The sequence below is a fragment of the Watersipora subatra genome, chromosome 2, assembly GCF_963576615.1.
Source record: "Watersipora subatra chromosome 2, tzWatSuba1.1, whole genome shotgun sequence".
Classification (NCBI taxonomy): Eukaryota; Metazoa; Bryozoa; class Gymnolaemata; order Cheilostomatida; family Watersiporidae; genus Watersipora; species Watersipora subatra.
The window spans coordinates 14299174-14323026 of NC_088709.1; the positions used below are offsets into that span (position 1 = coordinate 14299174).

The 23853-nt window shown below is 36.1% G+C and overlaps 1 protein-coding gene across 14 annotated transcripts in view; it reads left to right on the forward strand.

The window, feature by feature from the left end:
• Positions 1-23853, forward strand: part of LOC137386905 (tensin-3-like) — a 73945-nt gene that overhangs the window by 14931 nt on the left and 35161 nt on the right. For 12 of the 14 annotated variants that reach the window (XM_068073109.1, XM_068073115.1, XM_068073117.1 and 9 more), the window contains exons 7-11: positions 2551-2747; positions 11045-11104; positions 13155-13247; positions 21865-22026; positions 22363-22677. In XM_068073109.1, the coding sequence (XP_067929210.1) occupies positions 2551-2747; positions 11045-11104; positions 13155-13247; positions 21865-22026; positions 22363-22677 (827 nt within the window). Of the gene's footprint in view, positions 1-2550; positions 2748-5748; positions 5775-11044; positions 11105-13154; positions 13248-21864; positions 22027-22362; positions 22678-23853 lie in introns of those variants that run through there. The other 2 variants (XM_068073124.1, XM_068073120.1) reach the window with 2 other exon arrangements.

The window sequence follows — 23853 nt, forward strand, 5'->3', positions numbered from 1 at the left end:
ACTTGCAACAAAATTTACATTACAGTTATTTGGTATCAAAAGATTCACCATGTCTTACTCTGCTGTGTTGTAGGTGCAAAATATGTGGAAATGTGATTACAAGCTCAAAAACAAAAGCCGCCGTAGATTGGAATCTGTTTATTTCTCTCACGTAGTCATGACAGTTTGGTTATTGTCTTGTCACGTGATGTTCTCACGTGAATTGAAAGGCCAATAAAAAGCTCAATATAAAACTTATCGTAACACTAGTTTATGACAAACACTGGGTTTTACCGAAGACCCCGTATCAAATATAGATGCTCGCTACTTTACAGTTTTGTTTCGGCTTGGTCTAATCGTCAAGTCGTAATCTGATCATGTGACCCAATACTGCGCAAATAACTTTTGCAGCACTTTTCGATTATCACCGGTGACCAACAGGCTCGTCTTGATTACCAGACAATGATATGTACTCCTTCGAGGTAAGGTTAAAAAATTAAATGAATTTTTACGGTAAGTTATAAGATATCAGTGCTAAAAGTGACAGCATTACAATGACAATAAAACAGATGCGTAAGAACAATAGGCCTAGACATGGTTTAATTGAATGCGTGAAGTATATTTGTGAAAAAATTTCGATGAATAAAGTTGCATGAAAGTGTAAACAGAAACCATCTCCCACAACTATGTCCCATTTGAGCCATTTTGGAAAGATAATCCAAACTATGGCGGTCTCGTGTGGCTCCGATTAACTGTTCGTTTTTTAGCTTTTAAGAGCTTGTAATCACATTCCCACATATTTTGCACCTACAACACAACAGAGTAAGACATGGTGAATCTTTTGATAGCAAGTAACTGTAATATGAGTTTTGTTGCAAGTCAACCTTTAAAAACAGTAGGATGTCTATTTATCATTACCACTAATCAGAACTTGAAATATATGACCTTGGTAGTCAACTAACCAATCAGAACTTGAAATATATGACCTTGGTAGTCAACTAACCAATCAGAACTTGAAATATATGACCTTGGTAGTCAATTAACCAACTTAAACTTTTTTTAAAGTAACAAATACGTCAAACAATATAGGCTAATTATTAGAAAGGCTGTTATTATTGTATTTCACTACTACTTCTAGGTTTATTATCTGCTCTTAGTAAAAACTATAAGCAGATAATAAAAGTAAAAGTGGCCTGAATCCTGAGCTCTATTTTATAGGTTGATGTTTTTCTTACTTCTTATCCAGCTTAATCTGCTCTATAAACTGTAGAACACTCTATTTTCAGTGTAACGATTTCAGACGTAATTTCATCACGAATTAATAAATCTTATTTTGAAATACTATAAACAAATGCATAAATGAGTAGGTTATTTAATAACTAAAGGGTAAAATTATAGTTGTGTAGCCCGCAAGCTCTTTCTTTACTGTAAAATACAGTTTTATCGTGTTTACATTTCATATATAATTATTTAAATAATTTTTGCCTAATGATGAGCTCTGAAGTGACCAGATTTTTTAACTAACATCCTTTAGAAGTCATCAAAAACTATAATTGAAACTGATATTCTTTTAAGTAATACAGGTAAGTTGACACTTAGTATATAATAATATTAATAAAATATATTCTCATGGTTTTGGCAGCAATTCAGTTGAACATCAATTATCTTTTTTGCAGCATCTACTTTGTCTGTTTTACTTTTTTGATAAGGGTTCAATAGATTTTGAAAATTAAATGAAGAAAAAAGTAAAAATTGCATTTTCATAAGTTTTTTGTTTTTGATTACTTGTTCCTTTCCTACTAAAGTAGCGTTTAGATTTACCAGTTAAACTACTGATAACTATTTCAAGCACATGAGCTTTAGCTAGGTGATGCATTCAGACCTGTATGGTATCTCATTAGAATGCCAAACTAGTTGCTAGCCAAATGCATTGCTGCTTCTATCAACGTGGTTACCATGGAAGCGGTGATTACACCTCCTTAGCTTTGTAAAAGGCCTGCTGAACTATTCGTTCTGCAGTATGGCACAGCAAATACGCAAAAATTTAAAGTAATTGTTTGAGATTCTAATACAATTATAGAAAGTATGACATCAAATTTTATGGTAGATACCCAGATAATCAAATTTAACAAAATAACCTCATTAGGGGTGGCAGCATAGAACAGCCATACTTGTTGCGTTAACAACAAAAATATTACAGCAAAAGCTGTTATCTAAATGCTCATATGTGTGCATTGCTCAACTGTAAGACAGAAGTTTGTGATAGCAATGGAATTGATTTCAATAGCACAGTTGATCTCATAGCTGATGTGTGAGATCAATTGACTTCATGATTCGACTACTCTTCTATTGTTGCTGCGCGTAACATATGTCACGATAATGTCAAGCCTTCTAAGAAAATTTGTAGAATTCAACTTGCATTAAACACTGTAAGTTAAAAGCGACCGAACTGAAAAGAATAACTTTGTTGAAACTGATGAAACTCACTTTGTAGACTAGTCAGTGCTGCTGGCAGCGTAGCTGCAATGCGGGTGTTACTTAATAAACGCATACGGATTTTTCTGTATTTAGAGCCATAACTCCAGGGCAAAGTCGAGTTTGTGTCTCTCTGGAGAGACCATTGCAGTTATGCGGAGACATAATTGTGAAGGTGTTTAGTATACTGTCGGGACGACGGCACGCTGTCTGCAGGGCCCAGATGAACACATCTACTATCATGTCTGATAGGATGACTCTGCAAAAAAGAGAGCTGGACATAGCCGAGCTTGGTAAGTGGCTCATTCTTTTGGCTAGTTCTTTGACCTATACCTTGCATCGACAAAGACAACAGCTAAATGATATTTAGTGGGACCTAAGGCTATTATCTTTATTATAACTATAGGTTATGAGGCTAGAGTTTTGACGCATTTATACTGTAACCTTTAAGCCTATCAGCTTTTGAACAAAAGGCTAAACAGACATTAATTGTTGACTTATTTATCAAAATGCAAGAAGCTTGAAGTTTTCTCCTCATGTTCAATGTTGAGGAGATACAAAAGTAGTGATCCAATGAATTGGTTGTATTTCTACACATGATTTCTCCGGACTGTTTTCTGTCACGAAATTCCTTTGTTATAGTTAGTGTAAATTTAGGCAATGTTCTAGTTGAAAGAAAGACCAAAGTCATGCACCATTTTAAGAGTGCTTTAATTATACATAGTTGGTAAGCAATAGGTACCCCAAAGGCGTTCAGATTTTACTTTACCCTAGGACACATGTATTCGCCTCATCTAACTTTCGCGTTTTTGCGGAGTCATCTTCTCGCGAAAATTTCATGAGTGAAACTAAACTACCATAACAAACGAGCGAAAACGCGGAATTAAATAGCTTTGTTCATTGATAGTCCAAGAAACAAATGGCAGCAAGCGATCGAATTGAACTATCGATCTTGGCCACACAATTCTACCTGCGGCTTACAATTACAAACTAGTCCCAAATTGAAATTCTTTTCTTACCGGTGAACTGAACCTGAGGAATCTAATTATTTTGTTCCACTGCATTTATTTTTACATCACCATATTTTCGCACTCATCAGAGCTGCGAAATTAAGTTGCATCGAAATTTTACTCTGTATGCTACTCACGAAACTAAACATTAGCAAAATATAAGTGTCCTAGGGTATTTACCCTTGATGGTTGTAGAAGAATTATGGTAATTTTTACCTAGTTTCTTGTACACAAAGGTATGTGACGAGCGAGCGAGTCCCCTAGAGTCTATTGACAGTGGATATGCGCATGCAGGATGTACCCATTAGAAGCTGTGAACTGACTTCTTCACAAATAGTTTAATATCTTTAGGCTATGATAACCAAACACTTGCCTTATAACAAACTTGTTCAGTGTAAGCTAAAATTTCATTATATTTATCAATAGAATGATCATTTTGTCAGTCGTCTATCGTTGAGAACGACTTGCAGAAGATAACTTTAAGTTTAGGGTTATGTGACGGATGAACAAATGTTTATTGCATATATGAATCAGTGATAAATATTTTTTGATATTTCAACGCGTGTACCCCTTTTGAGCTAGTTTATAGTTTAAAAGCACCCTTCAATAATCGAGTTCACAAAATCCTAACACATTTTGAGTTACATAACAGTTGATGTATTGAGACTCGATTTTAAAGAGTTTCCTATTCTGATATAGGCTAGACGATTGTAGTGCGTCGCTAATGTTTAGAAATCAACAGCATTGATGAGATTCGACTTTTTCCCAAGCCTTGCTCACAATCAAACTCTTATGACCCTGTGAGCTTTGAGAATATTCTCAGCACACATTTCAATGTTATAAGATATATTTGCACATATGTGAAGTAGCAAGGCCTATTTGTTGTCGATTGCCCAAGAAATGCTCTTATGGCTGATCATCAGGGAGCTGAGCGTGGCGGTCATGAGCTTCTCATTATGGATTATAAATAGCGGAGTGTTTGCTCGAGATCGACTATGTCCAATATTTGCGTATGATTGCTAAGGTCCTACATAGCTGTATAATCCCTGACTTTGCATGCCAGGTGCTCTCAAAACTCACCGCGTGTCTTCAGCTTGAGGAGTCAGTAAGGCACTAGGGCCATTGCAGTAAATGGGAAGGAATGTAAAGAACCTTTGAAAACCCGAGTTAGGCCTTCCGTTAAGTGAAATAGTCTTAGTTCCTTGGGTTGGCCAGAATATCTTTGGTATAGTTGATGGTGGATATGTGAAATGGCCTTAGTATACTTGAATTATATGTAGATATATTTTTATTAGGCGGTCCATAGTAGTCATTTTTAGTCATTTTTATAGTCATTTTTATAAAAAATAGTTGGGTAGATTAGCCTTGACTTACTTGGGTGGAATAACCTAGAATACTAAAGTTTAGTGAAATAGCCTTGGTTTGCCCGAGTTTGACTAAATAGCCTTTCTGCAGTTGTGTTGGTTGGAAGGGTTTTAGTTTCGTGTCTATTCGATGTTTAGATCAGACAGGTTTGCTAACATTTGCCTGTTACAAGTAAAGCTGCTCCAACACGTAGCCATTGACTCTGCAAAACTCACGATTAGGTTTACCAAAGCTGTGCCTTTGGGCTGCTGAAAAAACACACGCTCCCAAAATACCTGATAGATCTACATATAGTATCTGACAGGAAATCTTTCTATACCATGTGTTTAATTATCACAGATATAGATATAGATGAAGTTGACTAATTATACCTGTATATTTGGTCTACCGTGTGCTATAAGTTTGCAGTTTGTACTAATTCCTCTGAGACCTAGGCTTGGTTTGCTAGAAATACTTCTTCAATCGTCTATTTGACAACGTCTGTAGGTGTTTTAACAGTTTTATTTTGAAAAAAAAATTATATCCTAGTTATGACCTTCTCACCCTTAGCACTTAAATTTACCTTACTATCAAAAACTGTATTTAACAATTGGCAGCATGCTGCCTGTGTGTGTGCGGTCAGTGGAGTATTGCATTGAGCTAACAGAAACCCCATGACAATGTCAACAATAAAACTATTTCACTTGAACATGTTGTTATATGAACCGTGTTTACGCAGTTCTTTGAAGGCTTTGCGTTCTATTATTGAAAGTAACTCGGTCAAAACACCGATGCACAATGATTGGCTAAACGAAAAGTTGTAGCGATCTCATTAGCTGTTCGCCTGCACAATTTCAATCTTATTGGTAAATGCTTGAGAGAGTGTTTTGTTAAGGAGTCGATAAGCAAGGGTATGCATACTATTTGAGAAAGGCTTTGCAGCGGGTAGGACTAGCGGGTGTTCAGGTAAGATAAACAATAACAGTTTTATGGCTTTCATCTGCTGCTTTTGAAGGGGGTCTGACATAACCGAGCTACGGTTTTCTAAGTTATAGACTACCAGGACTTTGAGTTTATACATAAAAAAGTTATTCTATATGTTTGAAGATAGAAAAGAAACTTTTATGTGTGAATTAAACCTTTTCGGTTGGAGCAGTTTTTATCACAAATTAAGCTACACATATTTGCTAATGTAGGCTAAAGGCATGATGAAGTTTTAAAAGAAGCTGGCATGAGTTGGCTTGAAGTAGCACCAACTTGAATAAATACATAACTAGCCATCTAATTAAAATCCAGCTTCGTTTATCGTAACGTTTGTCAGTGACTAAGTGCAGTGCAGTACAGTACAGTACGTGTGCAGTACAGTACAAGTACAGTGCCATACAAGTACAGTACAAGTGTAGTATAGTACCAGTATACTACAGTACAAGTGTAGTACAGGTACAGTACAAGTACCTTTGTACAAGTATATTTGAGCTATAGTACAGAGACAGTACAGTGGAGTAGATGTACACTGCAGTACAAGTGTAGTACAAGCACAACTGCTCTAAGTGCAGATTATGGAAGCTAGCTCTTCAGTATCACTGGCCTTCAAGCTTGCGCTAGGCATTCCATTACATAACGTATTTAATTAGCGTTAACTGGAGACAGAAGAGCAGCTGCCTTTGAGAGACTTCCTGAGAAGTGCTGCCAGTTGTGCTGCCTTTGTTGAATGTTGTTTCACAATAGGTCAGTTGTGTATTTATGGCCTAGAATCGCCTGGCTGTAACAGAAATAATGAGCACCGGCGGTAACAAAATGTGCCAGGTTATAGTTTCTTGCGCCAAGCTGGCTCATATTATTTGGGATTGGAACAATGCCAAATCTTTCATCGAGAGAAGACAATTCTTTATATCTAATGAATTTGCTTGTTAGATACAGAATTGATGATTTTTGTAAATATTTGTCAGTGTCTTAATTGTGCAATACTAGCAGGTACATGTACAAGTGTACCGTTCATTGCGGTTGTGTGTATAACTTTTGATTGGCATTTGTAAATCATCAACAAAAAATGATGTTTTTTATTACACGTCAAAAACAAAAACGAAAAGACATTTATCGGGAATTATTGAGCGAGTTGAACAAAAGTGTATTAAAAGTTAGTAATCTAATAGCATTGCAGAAGAGTAAAGCTAGTGAATGGGGTGGTAACAAAAAATCGCAAACTGAAACATACGATGGTGGATGTAATATGTTGGTATCGCGGAATAGAAAATGATGTTTGTCATATGCGTGGAAGGATAAATACAAATATTCTGGGTGTAGTTCAGTTATGTCCGGCAGTAAGTTATCTAATAGATTTAGCTTGCAAAACTCTCTCGACTATGTCGAGCCTGTGAAGGGCAAGACGCGAGGAGATTAAGACATGGCTGAATATGCTAGTCTAACAAGAGATGACAAACAGCTTTCCTTTGTAACGTTTTTGTTATTTTTGCGCCGTAATGAATAGCTTGTGTTGTTAAGCAAACACTAAAACAGCCGTAAAGGTTTTCTTCTGTAAAATACAATGACTTGACATTTATGACTTGTCAAAAAAGACTTTAGTCAATTTAAATGGCCTTATTTGTTGGCCGTGATGTGTGATTGACAATTCAAAACGGTTGAACCAAGTATTCTGTTTGAAGCTAGTCAAAGAGCGATTGACTATACACGCTATCAGGGACCACAGGCTGCTTGTAGTTGACCGAGTTTTAGGGTTTTCCGTTAACATTCATCAACAAAGAGAAAGCTAGCCTGAGAGTGAAGGCTTATTTCGCAGGTACAAGAGGGCTAGTAGATGGTTAATCCTTATATACACAAGAAGCTGGTAATCTAGAAATAGCCTACGTGCATAGCCTAAGTTCTGTAGGTTGGAAGTCTAAGAATAAGAGTGCACTGTACGGTGTTCTTGTCGTGACCAGAGGTTATGTTTACATATCATGGGAAGCATTCAATTAAAGCTGGTGCGCGAGAGGAACATACAATAGTGTATATCGCTGACAATAGAGTGACAATGTCGACCTCACACTTCCACCAAGGAAATCAATTGCCTTAGTGATTCAACGCAAATTGGATTCACAATGAAAATATTTAGCTGGAGGTTGATGTACTCTCTTAGTAAGGGCCTTCCGGAGTAGTTGCAAATGAAGTAGTAGAAATAAAAGGGCAGTGAGAAGGGATGGGGCAGGGTCTCTGTTCTTCCAATAATCACACTTAATTGCTCATCCAGTTGCACTATTGGGTCTGAGTACAACGTTATCAATTTTGCTTCTTTCATTCCAACCTTTATCATGGCTTGACTGAATACAAACTTCTCTGGCTATGAAAGAGTTGTATTAACAGTATAAGCCTTACATTATGGTGTTGCTTGAGGGTGGGGTGACTACAACCCGACGTTTCATACTCATACAAGAACTGATGCTTTCAATACCATCGTTGTTTACTAGAGAGAACTATTTGCATCTCTCGCTTCTCATTGGCTAATTCCGTTGATGGCAGCATGCTTTTCGCTGTTAAAAATAATCAGTTTCTATTACACTAAACATAAAAATTGAATGATTAAAAATAACATTGAATTCATAACAATATTGATTAATATATGACCAGTTCGGGGTTATTGAAAATTTACTCATTTTGTAAAGGATGCATTCTTCCTCTTCGTATTATCATTGGTCCCTGACTAATAGCTCAAAGCGGCAGCATATTCATGTTCGGCAGCATATTCATGTTCGGCAGCATATTCATGTTCGGCAGCATATTCATGTTCGGCAGCATATTCATGTTCGCGAAGGCATGCTGTTTTCCTTTAAAATTTAGTGTCAGCAAGACTTATGACCTTTTGTGTAAAGCTCTGATCATCGCTGCCTGGTCATCGAGCTAGTTATAGCCACCTGCAGAAAATCCAATGAGATATGCAGGAATGCTAGGGAGCATTGTCCAGAGATCGGCAATCTATGGTTGTAATCTTTTGAAAACTCTAGTTGCCAGCCACCAACTCTTACATAACCGGTAGTTTGGTGATCTTGTTTTGTTAGTCGGCGGAGACTAGTGTTGCTTGTTAATGCTATTTTATTAGCTTCTATTAATTATGAGCAAGTAGTAGCAGCTGTAAGACACCGGTTATTATTGCATGTGCTACAGGAAGGCGCTAGTATTCTATTGCTCTGCTTTTCGTTTTATGGCCAGAAAATCTGGCATTGATAGCCGCATCTTCTCTTGTTCTCGAGCCTCACATATGTTAACATTTATAGAATCTTCTCCAGTTTATTGTGATATTAGCCTGGCATTTGTAAAGCATTTCTAGTGTAGACCTAAAGCTCATCTAGTTATCTCCCGCATCCTTCAAGTTCCCTCACATTCCTTTGCCTTCAGTAACAGCCTCTGGTGCCTACTACTTGCGGTTAACTTGAGCAAACAGTCATAAACTTCACTCAAAAGTTGCATAATACATCAAAGACTCTTTTAATGATTGTTTGGTTTGATTTAATAATATAAGATGGAGTACTTATGATATGCATACCTTTCCCTGTATGGCTTCTAGGTTACTAAGGCAATACACGTTAATAACCTGCAATTACTCCAACAGTGCCCATAATCTCGGCCTATATTAAATCTCAATACACTTAGACAAGTGCCGTTATAAATATGAAACTATAGTTGATGAGTCATAAAAATACTTTGTCTTTAAAATCCTATCTGAATATATAATTAATAGCAACTATGGCAATTGCTAGATCTAGATCTGGATGAGATCACTGTAGTTTTTTGTGGGTCTTTCAAGTTGGCTGTCAAAAAATGTTTTTGTAGTATTTTTTCAAAGATTTTATTTAAAAAAAGGTTTTGTAAACTCTTCTTAGAATATTTGTAAACTCATTGTTTTCAGCAATGAATTTTTTTAAAAGCAATCGTACCATGCCACTCACAAATACTCCTCTTCATAAACTTTGAGAGTCGCTATAAGTAGCAGGAAACCGTGTTTTGATAGTATTGTGAAGTCAAAGCCCCACTCATCGTTTTTCTCACTGATATCAGTCATATCTATTACAGCACATTCGGTGATTTATAGTCAAATTATGTACATAAACGAAGTTTTTTAAAATCGTATTTGACGCTTTGTTCTAAGATGTACACAAATAATTGCATGTATATATATGGTAGAAAAGAAAAAATGCGCATCTTCAGCTCGTTGTGGATCTTTAATTTGTCAGATTTGGCTGTAGCAGATCATGACCAAAATCATTTGGCCATCCCTACTCTATAGCAAAGTGAGCAAACAAAATACATTGTAGATGTAACTCTGATTGGTCTGAGTAGTTAGAAGAGAACCAACTGCATCCTTTGATACAAGAACGTAGCGTGAATAATGGCTAGTTACTGGCCACAAAGCTAACATAAGTAAAATATCTAAAACATTCGAGTAACAAAAGAAATTTATATATTTTTACTTACTTATATATATATTTTAAAAATATATAAATATCTATAGCAAAACATCTTACTGAGATATTAGCATTTATACTAACAAAAAATGTGTTACTGTGGTCAAATTTTTAGGAACTTTGACAACCGATGAGCTGTCTTTGTGAGGGTTTACGTGATTGTGAAAGCTTGTTGATTCTCTGTTTAATTGGTTAGTGCTTTCAATTAGCTAAAATGTTTAGCCCAAGGAGCTATCGCTGTTTGATAAATTTTGTTTGCAGAAGGATACAGTGCAGTGTTTTTATCTCATGTTTTGAAGCTCCACATAGGTTGTTGCATCCGCAAGATTGTCGTAGATTGGCCTTAGGAGGGGCAGCAGTCTCTGGCAAAGTTGTCATTGAAATGGATTGTTAGATTCATTGTTTTTCATATCACACCGAGGGAGGATGCTCCACCCTGAAAATATGTATACATGAGTCGTTGTTTGCTGTGATAACGGGGCAAATCTTTAAAGTCAACAAAAAGGGTGAGAATGGAAACTCGTTCAAGTCAGATAACTGGGGGCAAACCTCTTTTATCCTTTAGCTTTTTGAGCTTTTTAGTGATTGGGTGAACACTCAATTCAGTCATGTGTAAAACTTATCTTTCTGCTGTTGTACCTTGCCATTCTTTAACATAATTCTATCAAACATTTAGCTAGTTCCATTCTTTAGTTACCTGTACTGACTTCCATTAGCTCAGTTCAGAATCAACCATAGAAAATGAGGTGATCTTCTAACCTTGTCTTCATCTGATTCCAGATCCAGATTTTGTGGAAGATGGAAAATTGGAGTTAATATTTTGCACTCCTGATTCCAGAAGTAAGTGCTGTTAAACAATTTTACTATTCCTAGTGGAAGCTGTTATCTTGCTAGGGAGAGTCAAGAGATATCATATGTAAGGGAGAGTCAAGGGATAATATATGTCAGGGAGAGTTCAGGGATATCGTATGTAAGGGAGAGTCAAGAGATAATAGATGTAAGGGAGAGTCAAGAGATAATAGATGTAAGGGAGAGTCAAGGGATATCGTCTATAAGGGAGAGTCAAGGGATAGTACATGTCAGAGAGAGTCAAGCCTAACATTGCTATTTGTAAATAAATGATAAGGTATCTCAAAGTTGAAGCATACTTGAGATATTAGCTAGGAAGACCAAACCATAAAAACCACTGCATTTTGTAATATGACCTTGATAACAATAGTAAGTGGTAAACATAAGACTCAAGCTGCTATGAGGAGTTGCCATCTCTCATCAACCTTACTAGAGACAGGTGCTCATAGAATGCCTGTTTGTATCAAGTGATTAGCATACGGCAAATATATTTGCGTTCTGTTTTCCTTGCTTTTATTCTTCTCAGTCAATGATACTTCCCAACTTCTTACGATCGATGCAAAGATACAAAATAAATATTATGTCAATTAGTGATTCTCCATCGCCCATACTCCGTATTCAAAGAGCACCTGTCAGACACAGCAGCTGTCTCCGAATAATGTTTCATAAATTGAACGAAATATTTGCTCTATGCGGAGGTCAAAATGTCATCATTCCTATTGTCTACATAGTTTATAAATCTAGCTTAAACAATCCCAAATCAGTGAACAGTTTTTCAATATGCAATGACAGTTGTCTAAGCAGAAAGATACCGAACTGTCACGTAGACAAGTTATGTCTGTTTAAAGGAAATCAACGACAGCAGATGGAATGAGATTCTTAAGTTGGCAATGGGCTTAATGTATAAAAAACTAAATGTTCTTTTGACTTTGTAGCATGTAGTTTAGAGCGAGTTACTTTTAATTGCTAATGTCCTTCCTCCATACACCTGAAATAGCTGTACAAAATTTGTGCATTTGGTATGATGTGGAGTTATCATCTTTGTGAAGTTATCATCTTACACAATGAGGATATTTTTCTTCATTGAGTTTGTTGCTCCCGTATCTCATACCTTCATGGAAAGCTAACTTTGTGGTATCTCTTTAGTGTTTAGTCCTTAATGACTGCATACCTCCACAGCTGATAGAGATTTCCTTGGTTACATTCATTCCCATGCTGAATCAAATCCTTAGCAACCGGCTGCTCTGAAATGAGTTTGAATGAGTCCGCAAGCGTTGCTTTGACAACCTATGACGGTCATGCCTTTAGCACCGAGCGCAGCTTAGAGATTTTGCAAAACTATTTAGAATACATTCATAGCAAACTAATACTTGCTAAAACAGACTTACATGTGTGACTCACCAAACTGTCTGCAAAAGTTGCCAACTCAAGGCTGGTTCACACTATATCTCAGTATCTTGGGGTTGATAACACAATACTTCATCCAAAATACTACCGCAAACCAATTCCCGTTTGCGTCAGCAAATGCTCTGTGACATAGTGTTCTAGTTGTTTTTTCAACTTGTGAAAAGCCTATTTGTTTGCGTGTGCTTGAGTCAAATACTAGTCCCGCAGCGACTAATAATAAACAAAAATAAAAATCACGCCATCCACAACCACGAATTACTATCGCCGAAATGGATCACATTGTATCGGCAGTTTCAGTGCTCAGCAAAATATCAGACAAGTATGACAGCTGCAGACTTTTCTGACGTATCTGCCTTGCTTCGTCGATGTCATCGGTTTAGGGTTTACATACTCGATGATGAACGCCGAAAGGAAAACACCGACATGCGACAGTATCGTGTGAACCAGCCTTAATGAGCTGTTAGCAGATACTCGGAGCGGATGCGTGTAGGTTTCAACGGTATCAACTACAAGACTGTACATACATTTGCGTCTATGCAACTTCTCACATTAGCTTGTTGACGAGTGACACAAGTGTTTTGTTTGTTTTACATGTTCTTTTTTGCTTCTCTCTGTTATTCCTTTTTTCTTACAGCAAATATTTGCACGGAAGATTTTTCGCAAGACTCTCGCTTTGATAGGAGCAGTCGGTGGGACTCGTACTCAGAGTTCAGCACCATTTCTGACGGTGAGTCTAGTATTATTACTAACAGTAACCTGGCAGTTCGGTGCTCCATTATAAATCATCAAGCGTAATAGTTATCTGCCCAGTTATTCCAAAATATGGCAATGCAGTCAATTGGCACAGGTTTTAGAGTGCTGATATCAAGCTGAAAGTTGTGGGTTCAAGTCTTATACGTTGTAATATTTTTTCCCTTACCATTCAACCATGACTGATGAACTGACACGATTCTTATTATAGTAAAGGTTTATATTTCTCTATGAATTGTGTCTTTACCTTACTTAGACACCTTAGTATAAATTCGTGTTTGTGGTTTTGTTTTATGAGTGCTGTTTCATGTTTCCTCAGACTCAGTTTTTTTGTGTTAATATCGGAGCAGTAAGTGTTATGAAAAGTTTGACATCTCAAATTAGACAAATATTACAATTTCACATTTTTTTAGAAATAAGCCATAGATGTTCAGTTATGAATTTTGATGAACAACTGCCCAGCCAGGCATAATTCAGAGTAACTGTAGAAGTTGTCACTATAATCTGATCAGAACACAAAATAAAAGTAATAGGAACACAACTCTGACTCAACACTATGAGAATAAAATAATAATCACGCTCTCAATTAAGTGAAGTCATAATTACACAGACTGATGCTAACAGAAATGTTTATATCTATATTACTGGCACATACTTCTGAGTACAGCTCTAGCACTAGATTTAATATGCTAGCAGTTGTTTGGAACACTTCTGCAATAGTTCATTGGGTTAATGATAAAATACAATGCTTGGTTTTAAAACTACGATATTTTCTATCTAACAACTAACGTTTTGAGTTTTAAATTCTAGCCTATTTTTATGTTTTATACGATATCATGTTGCTCTCTACAAATGAAAAATCTTTAGCAGCTAAGTTTAAAGAAAATGACAGTTTTCTACCATTGATGCTATAAAATTCATATTCAACAATGTTTCAGTTACCTTCAAATCACACGAAAGTATAATTAAAGTTGAGCCCTTGCATTTCAAAATGCTGACCCAGTTTATCAGCTGCCTTTTTTGTTAGAGCACTAGCTGTACAACACGCCGTTGCCCAAGTAATAAAAAGTTCTGGACAAAAAATTGATTTGTATTTAACATATAACAACATTTGCCATTCTAACTTTCAAACAAACTACATATCATGAGAGAAGTGTGTCGTGTAGTTGAAATAAATTAAGAGAAAAATAAAAACAACGGTAAAGGTTTTAAAACTTTGTCAAACAACTGTAACTTTCAAGCTGTTAGCCTGGCATATTGCCAATGGAAAACTCCACTAAGCTAGTTAATAAGGTTAGGTTTCCAATGACGGTAAGCCATGACTTTGAGTCTGCATTGTTGTCCAGCTCAGGTGTTCTAATAATAGCTATAGCCGAAAAACCTACAGACGGGTCCACAGACGGACTTTGAGAAATATATATACCGTATATAGATAGATTAAAGATTAATTTATTCAAAAGGTGCCAGAGCACCTCTAAAGACTACAAAAATCGTCTCCAATACTAAGCTTAATAGTTGGCTTTGCACGGAAGTTTTGATTTGGTTTAAAAGGAACAAGCAGAATTATTTTCATTTCACTTCTAAACTTTTTTGTTTATATGAAATTTGCAGTTATTAGGCCTACACCTTGCAAAATAGTAAATTATTTTGATTTTTTAAAGTTGAAATTTAAAAATGAAAATCGTCAAAAATAGTTGAAAAACTCCACAAATCCATTACAATAATTGTTGTTTTGCTATCCATTAATAAACATTAGAACATCTTTAATCACAACTTGCTGAATTGTCCAAATGTTGTCAGTCTATTATTCTAGTAGCTATACCAAGGAGGTTACTTTGTGTTTAATTTTATAATCATTTTGATAATATAAGAGCATGCTAGTTAGATTTTTTATTTTAAAGCTAACTTTCCCCTAAACTTTTTAAACAATCTATAAAATTCAATAATCAAATATACAGTTTATAAGCCTATAGTGAGAGAGAGAGAGAGAGAGAGAGAGAGGCGATGACATACTGTTTATAGGTTAAATATAGTTGAAACTAAGGCTACCTTACCGCTACAGGAGTCTGTAGTTGAGATTACTGCTGGTTCATCACAAAATGTGGTAGACTGCCGAGAGGGCAGTAATCTCTCACTATGCAAAGCCTCACATGCAATCTATACAATAATAAGTCGGGTTTGAAGCCATGCTAAGAGCGTTAGCAAAAAAAGATCACTTCGCAAAGGAATCAAACTCAGACATTCAAATTCAAACTCGAGCACAATACCGCTGGGCTATTCAACCAACTTTCTACAGCTAAGAATACTTGTCCACATAGCTATTACACATAATGATCTCTCATGATGCCCAAGAATGTATGTAGGCTGATGTACTAGTAGACATAAAGGTGTGGTTAGCAGCTTTCATCTATGGTAACTTCATTTAGGCGGTATTGTTTCTGTACACTTGCTCTCGACTATCTTGTACACTTTCACTTTATACCCTAAACGCATTAACTGCGTGTGAAGTATTTCCGCAGCAGATAGACACAAGTGGAATGGTGGGATCGAGCATATCTTTACAAATGAATGAATTATTTGCTTGGTGAAGCATGTCATAAGCGGTGCCAGGGTAATAATTGTAATATTAGACATTATTGGCATGTGATCCGTACCCTGTCAGAGGTGGAGATGGAAAGTAGTAATACAAACCATCTTTACACATCATGAAAATATCCAATAACCAGGAGTGTCACTTTAAGCAGAAATATGATCTCTATTAAAGCTTCCTTTTCAATATTTCTTTGATGATGAGAGAAGCGCCTGATAGACCCTGCCCTGAATTTTTATTGGCTTCTCACCGTATCACCTTTTCCTGAGTTCCTCTCGACTCCGTAGATGATCATTAGACCAGAGCTAGCAAGCTTGAAAGTATACAACTTTTTATAAAACTGCTCAAGCCTGAAGTAAGCTAAAAGAAAGATTGAACGAATTGATGCTGTGTCTGTTGCTTACTGTGGACTCTGGCATATTTTTTTACAAGTACAGTCGACACCAGCTGCATCGGATATCACTTCTTCGTACTTTGCATGGTCTAAACGATTGTCTGATGTGGCAGGGTCTGTCTAAAAAATGATATATCAGATGCCGCTCTTGCGACAGAAGATGCGAGTGAAGCGTGTTCTTAATTTTTTGCCAGTTTCCTACCCACCTTGCCACTGTTTAGTTTCTTTTATTATTATTACGGTTATTAACATAATACTGTCACCTATTTCAGATATAACCATATGTTACTCTCATATACACTGTATATGCATATTGTATCATATTGAAGCTTAGGAGTATGTGTGTGAGACAATATAGGCTGTTTAATGTACTGTATAGTACTCAATTTTCAACACCTAGACTTATGCAATGTCCAGATTTAGTCTGTATGTATATCCAGTCTGGACTGGTTTAAAAAGACGAGGGTTGTCTGCACTTTGTATTTTGCGAGTCGCTTTGTCATATTTGGCTAGCTGATCATCAAAGAATATGATTTAAAAGATACCATAAATCGTACTGAAGGTAGAATAGATCGACTTACAATAAAAACTTGAATGCTCTAAAATCATATAATAACATTGTGAATAAAAAGTATTATCAGAATAAAATTATTAAAACTGGATCCTAAAATATTATTCAATATATGTTAGGAGCAAAATCGTAAAAATTGATTTTTATAACGGTTTTGGATGAAAGGTTGTACTAGTGTCTGATGCCTCAAATATGTTTTCAGAAAGTTGTTCTTGATTGAAATAAAGTTGTCCACCCCTATTGATTTTACAAAAGGTTTAGTATTTGTTGCTACGAGTTGTATACATACAGCTGTGATGAAATGGTTTTGGCAGCAGCATCAGCAGTGATGACATAACTGCTAAACAATTTCCGAATTCATTAAAGCATGACTCACAGTAATGTCTAACTCGGAAGCTGGCATTTTTAAGAAGTCATTAGTATGAATAAATGGCTGCTTACTGTACAGTCAAACCTTGATGAATGAAGCTATTCGATCCTGATATTCGCTTTGTATGTCGGAACAATCACATTTTAGAGCGAACACTTTTATAAGAATACATTGTATTTTGCTTAATTTGTTTCTGAGCTGAAAAGACCATGATAAATATTTTAAGTCATTGCATTTAGCAATAAAAAGGATTATATAGTACAATTTAAACACTACATGAAAAATAAAAATTATACATAAAAATAATGATTACAGTAATAATAAGTAAAAAGACAGTTCTTTTGTTCCTTTACCTGAGAGACAAAGGAAGATAACTTTAGTTTTGGCATAGCATAAGTCCTATAGTGAGTAATAAAAATATACAGTGTAAGTTTAACATGGACTAGATTTACTTAAATCAAATTAAGTTGATTGAAATACTTTTTATCATTTTTATGCTATGCTGTATTTATATTCTCTAAATTTTTTTTACTTCCGGTCACATGACCATGTCTCAAAGTGCTCTCATTGTCGTACAAATACTACCAAGACAACTACTTTCACAAACTCGGTGTTTCTATGTCGAATAATTCATATGTAGAGACGATCGTAAGTTGAGGTTTGATCGACTGTGTAATATTTCTTAAATAACTGCCGTGACGGTATCTGCTAGCCCTAGTTTTGTAAAGCTGTGTGCCGCAACGCTTTGTTGTAAATACATAAATTGCACTGCTTGTTGCCAGCAATCATATATACATCGTACTAAAGCTCTTGTAAGGACTCTAGCATTATGTTTCTATGACGCGTATGATTCGAAAATTTGAGCCAATCCGGAACTTGACGGACCGTACCCTAAAAACGATATAAATCTGCGAGCTAAGCGAGTTTTGCGATTTGCAAAACTTTTTCAAATCCATAATGGGTGCAAATAGTAGAAACAGCACTTGCGAATCATGAGCACTAAAATACTGCGGCAGCTATTCAATTTTAAACATTTTCAATACTTTCGCCATCCTTTTCTTGATCAAGTTTCACATTTTTGCATCACTAACACATTCACCGCTAACTGCGTCGCTAATTAATAACTTACAGCGTATAATTCTTTGCCTTTTTTCAACATGGCGTCAAAGTCAATCCGCATCATGCGAATGTCCATAGATAAACTTGATTCGCACGGTAACGTAACTTGCAGACAACTCCAAATTCACATGATGCGAGACATGCGCGTCATGGAAACATAGTGTAGGTTTTTGCTTAAAGTGAATTTGGCTAGTGGTACCGCACTAACTAGTGTATTGTAATTGAACTATTTTTTATCTGTACAAAACCTATAGAGCTTATAACATACACATGAAAAACATCATTTTGTATTGCATGACGCCAGCTTACTACATCCACCTTCATTTGTTTAATTTATGAACTTTTTAATACTACAACCTTCAATTAACTATTCCAGCAATACTATTAGATCTCCAACTTTTAAAATATTTGTGTTTAACTCAACAATTCTAGATGTCTGATTGCTCATTTTCTGTTGGCATAATATGCCAACAGAAAATGATTTTAATAATGAAAAACATTATAATATAATGTTTTTCATTATATTATAATGAAAAACATAGTGTTTTTGATGTTTGCTAATAGGAATAAAAATTTATACATAATTATGTACATGACTTTGATGTACTTTAGTTATGGCCCAGGAGTTGCTTTCTCATTTGGACATTACCAAGGTTTTTACTCATGCTATTTTAATGATGTTGGTTTCTAAGGCTAGTTTCTTAATTGCGTATGTCATTCATTCATATGCATCTGTTCTTATTAGGCATTCATAAATGTGTCTGGTTTTTGCTTCATCACTTCTAATTAGTTTACTCTGTGCACCGTGTAAATAATTGCATCATAAGTCTGCATCAAACATATCATAAGTCTGCATCAAACATATCATAAGTCTGCAGCAAACATATCATAAGTCTGCATCAAACATATCATAAGTCTGCAGCAAACATATCATAAGTCTGCATCAAACATATCATAAGTCTGCAGCAAACATATCATAAGTCTGCAGCAAACATATCATAAGTCTGCAGCAAACATATCATAAGTCTGCAGCAAACATATCATAAGTCTGCAGCAAACATATCATAAGTCTGCATCAAACATATCATAAGTCTGCAGCAAACATATCATAAGTCTGCAGCAAACATATCATAAGTCTGCATCAAACATATCATAAGTCTGCATCAAACATATCGTAAGTCTGCATCAAACATATCATAAGTCTGCATCAAACATATCATAAGTCTGCAGCAAACATATCATAAGTCTGCAGCAAACATATCGCGAAGACGCAACAACTTTCTATAATTGTAGTTATACTATATATATAAATCTCATAGTTGTCGTCTGTCCAGTTATTGCTATTAAAATCTAGCCATAAGAGTTCTATATGATACTGGAATTGAACTCCCAATAATTGCAACCGCGAGTTTGCAAACAAGCGCATACACACCTAACCACAAGGCTAAGCCATTATCGTTTTAGCTATTATATCTACAGCATTTTTATCACTAAATGGGATTCCCTTTTTATTACCAATCAATATTATCTTTTGTGCTTGTTTTGCTTTTTAAAAATTTTAAGTACCATTTCAACATCCAGCCCCTATGTTTTTAAATTGTAGTTTTTAAATGTGACGTTTGCATTTCAAATGTCCTATTACCAGCTTCAATTTCTGGTTCTTTCTCAGGGCAATTGCTAAGAGCTACCAAATTTGAAGTTTTTACGCCTGGACTGTTGTATTATCTAGAGTAGGAGTTATGTCTACATTCTCTCTCTGTTTGGTCAGACAAATCTTTTGACAAAAATAGTCCGGTATCTCATTTTTAGGTTCTGTAGTAGACAGTAACTACAATGTTCTGTAGTAGACATAGTAACTACAATAAAGCTTCAGTTTCCAAAAAATCACCAGATGATTTGATATTGCAAATAAACAATACGCAATACATTGTTACATCACTATGTAAAAATTGTACAATTATTGTTAGTATGTTGGCATATTTTAACTTAAAAAGAAACTGTTTTGTGTTCGTGATAATTAAAAACATTTATTTTATGAATGCCCTGGTGTGTGTGGAAAGTAATGGAATAAGCTTATTATACGGCTAACAGGCACATGGGCTTTAGTTCCAGTACAGCTCACTCTGAAAATTGTCAGGTGAGAAATAAATAGCCATTACACGATTGGATGGTTTATATGATTGACGATATATCTTTAAACGGTGACAATTTTCGAATCTGTTTCCTTAAAAATCGTCGCCAAACAATTTGGAGAAAGCAAAAGTTGATGATGAACAACTTAGCTAAACTCATTAATCATGAGTTCAACCAACAACACTAAAGAGTTAAGCCTGGTTCCCGTATCGAACTCCGGCGGTAAATTGCGCAGCAGAATGCTTGTGACGCTAGGCTCGGCGGCATATGCCCACATAAAAGCTACGTCGCTAAACATAATCGTGTAATCAAATAAAATGTTTACTTGCCATGCCACTTCTATAATGGTGACCTTCACCCGTACAGTGCATTTCGGGAAGGTTTGGCCAACGGTCATTTGCAACATTTGAACAGCTCTAAACTGTTGCATTGAAGCCGGCAACTACCGGCGGTCCTCGGCGGTACCTGGCGCGTAGGTTCCCATTTCATCGCTAATAGCCTGCGGTGCTGTCGCCGTCGCAAAGTATAAGGGAACCAGGCTTTACTAGAGATGCGCTATTAACCATGTGCTTGTGTGTCGATATATAAACAGCAACAAACACTGGCATGCTGTAGATTTGACCTATTTCAAACAAGATATCATGTGTCAATAATTATGTTTGTCAGGCGAGATCTTACAGCCTAACGCTTATTTGACACTATGCCAAAATACATTAGTGTATGAAAAGAAATGTCACCAAAAAGTTTCACAGCGAGTAGATAAACATTTGTCACATATTTCTTGCATGAAAACAGCTTGGTGTTGAATGGGAGAAAGGGTGAGATAGTTAAGGTGACATGAGACATGCCTATAACGTGATATTGCTACAACTGATCTAGTTGCGTGTGTAGGTGTGTAGTCGGGTGATTTCTATACACTTCAATATTCTATCCGTGAGATCAACATGGAAAACTTTTCGTTATTAACTAATAGCTGTTTATTTCAAATAAGCAATAGTTTGTTAGACCAGGATGAGCAATTAGATTGAAACGCTTATGAAGTCGGTTGCCTTCCTTGTGGCATTGCAGTTAATAAATGCCATGAAACTTGTAACATCACTTAAAGTACCAAATAATCTAAAATAATGAGTCAAGGTTTTAATTTGCTGTAAATTCACAACCATTTAAAAATGGAGTGAAAACAATTCTTACTTATGTATGCATAATGTAATTAACTATTCATTTTATATTTCTCTAGTAAAACTTGCTTTGAAAACTTTTATTATGTTTTAGCTACTTGGGCTATTTAGCAGAACTATTTACAGAACTCTGGCTAGCTGGTATATGTAATAAGATTAACGCTATTCAAACAATTGTGAAGCAACCTTTAAGTCAATCTGACCTGTTCATGTGCTAACTAGTTGTGTTTTTCGTACAGACTCCCCATTAGACAGCCCGAGTGGTACAAGAAAATCGGTACGAATATCTAAATATTTCGAAGACGGACCCCTTGAAGACAGCCTTTATAACAAGCCTCCTGTGATTACACATAGCACGATGCCTTCTCAAGTAAATGGAAGCATGTATCAATCAACTCCAGGTAAATATTTTATTGAGAGTTGTCTATTCCTGATAATGAGAGAGGACAACTCCTCTGTTTGCTTGCACATTTAGTACATAACTTGCTCTACTCGGATGTTGGTTTTTATTAACTTTGCCTGGTGCTTATTACTATCTAACCTTATTGCTTCTGTTGCACAAACTTTGGCATTTGTTAGTATAAAACTCTTTCTGCACGCTAATCTTTTAACTGCCATTATTAGATATAACATACATGAGGGCGAGACACATGTGTGCTATTATGCTTAAACACTTTTCTTTTGCATTTGTTGTGATTAAGTAAGCTTGAGCTGGTATGCCTTTCTTTGCACTCTAGGAAACGAGTATGGAATTACGAATGTGTCGTCACATGGCAGAGTAAACATAACCGTCATACCTCCTAATAAAATGGGCCGACAGCAATCGCCTGCTGTCGTTAGCGCTTCTCCCGTTGACTCATACAGCTCTCAACAGAGATTTTACAGCAGTAGTTCTCCTAGGTCTCCAACTTCAGGCAACTACAATGGCAACAATAGCAACGACGTTAGCAGCAGCTCCTACCGCACTACAACTGTGCGGAGCAATGCCCAGTACGATCCTATCGCTAACACGGGACAACTCTTACAGCCCGCTGTGCCAGCACAACCCTCAGGTGAAGGTCATTGCTCGCTACACAGTGTGACTACTGCTTTCTTATCAGGCCAGGGCAACGGCTTGTTGCTGCTGTTTGCTTACACTGCCTATGCAAGCATACTAAACACAGTTCACTCTAAGGGTACTATGAAAGCAGTTGATGGTCGACTGTAGACCTATTCATGCACTTATTCAGGGTGCTTTCAAACCTCCTGCTCATATCTTAAAAAGGTACATGCAACCAAATGTTAAAAATAGTTATCTTTCATAACTGGGGTACACAATAGGTATTTGTTTAGTCCTACACACATCTGTACATTTGAAGTTATCTTCCGCCTTCCATTTTCAATGATAGGTGATCAAAGTGTAATTATTTATCGAAGATGCTCAAGTTGATCTAACAAATAATTTTTAGCTTGTATCCAATTATTATGAGACTAGCAGTTGATTATGCAGGCTCAAAACTTTAAAATTATGATAGTATCTTGGGCTAGAAAAACTGATAGTACCCTGAAAAACGCAACTAATGTTTTTTAATTTTAAAATTCAGTCAATTTTTGTATGTTGCAAGATATCGTGTGGCTCTTTGCAAATAGATAGTCTTTATCTGTAGGGTGAAAGAAAATGAGTTTTTCTGCTTTTTTCGCTATAAAACTAAAATGAACTGGCGTTTCAGTTGCCTTCAACTCGCATGAAAGTATAATTAAAATCGAGTAGGTGCAATCGAAGAGGCTGATCATCAATATGTTTCCACGACGCGCATCATGCAGATTTGGAGTTGTGGGCAAGTTGCATTACCGTGCGAATTAAGTGTTTCTATGGACATTCGCATGATGCGGATTGACTTCTGCATCTTGTTGAAAAAAGGTAAGAAATCGTGTGCTATAAGTCAATAATTAGCGACGCACGTGTTAGCAACACAAACAAGGGAAACTCGATTGAGAAAAGATGACGGAAGTACTGAAAATGTTTAAAATTGAATAGCTGGCGCGGTATTTTAATGCGCATCATTCGCAAGTGTTGTTTCTATTATTTGCAAGCCTGGTGGATTTGACCAAGTTTTGCAAGTCCCAAAAACTTGCTTAGCTTGCAGATTTATATCATTTCTATGATGCGGTTAACTTGCGGATTGGCTTGCGAATCATGCTTGTCATGGAAACATAATTTCAGTATATCGGCTGCCTTTTTATTAGAG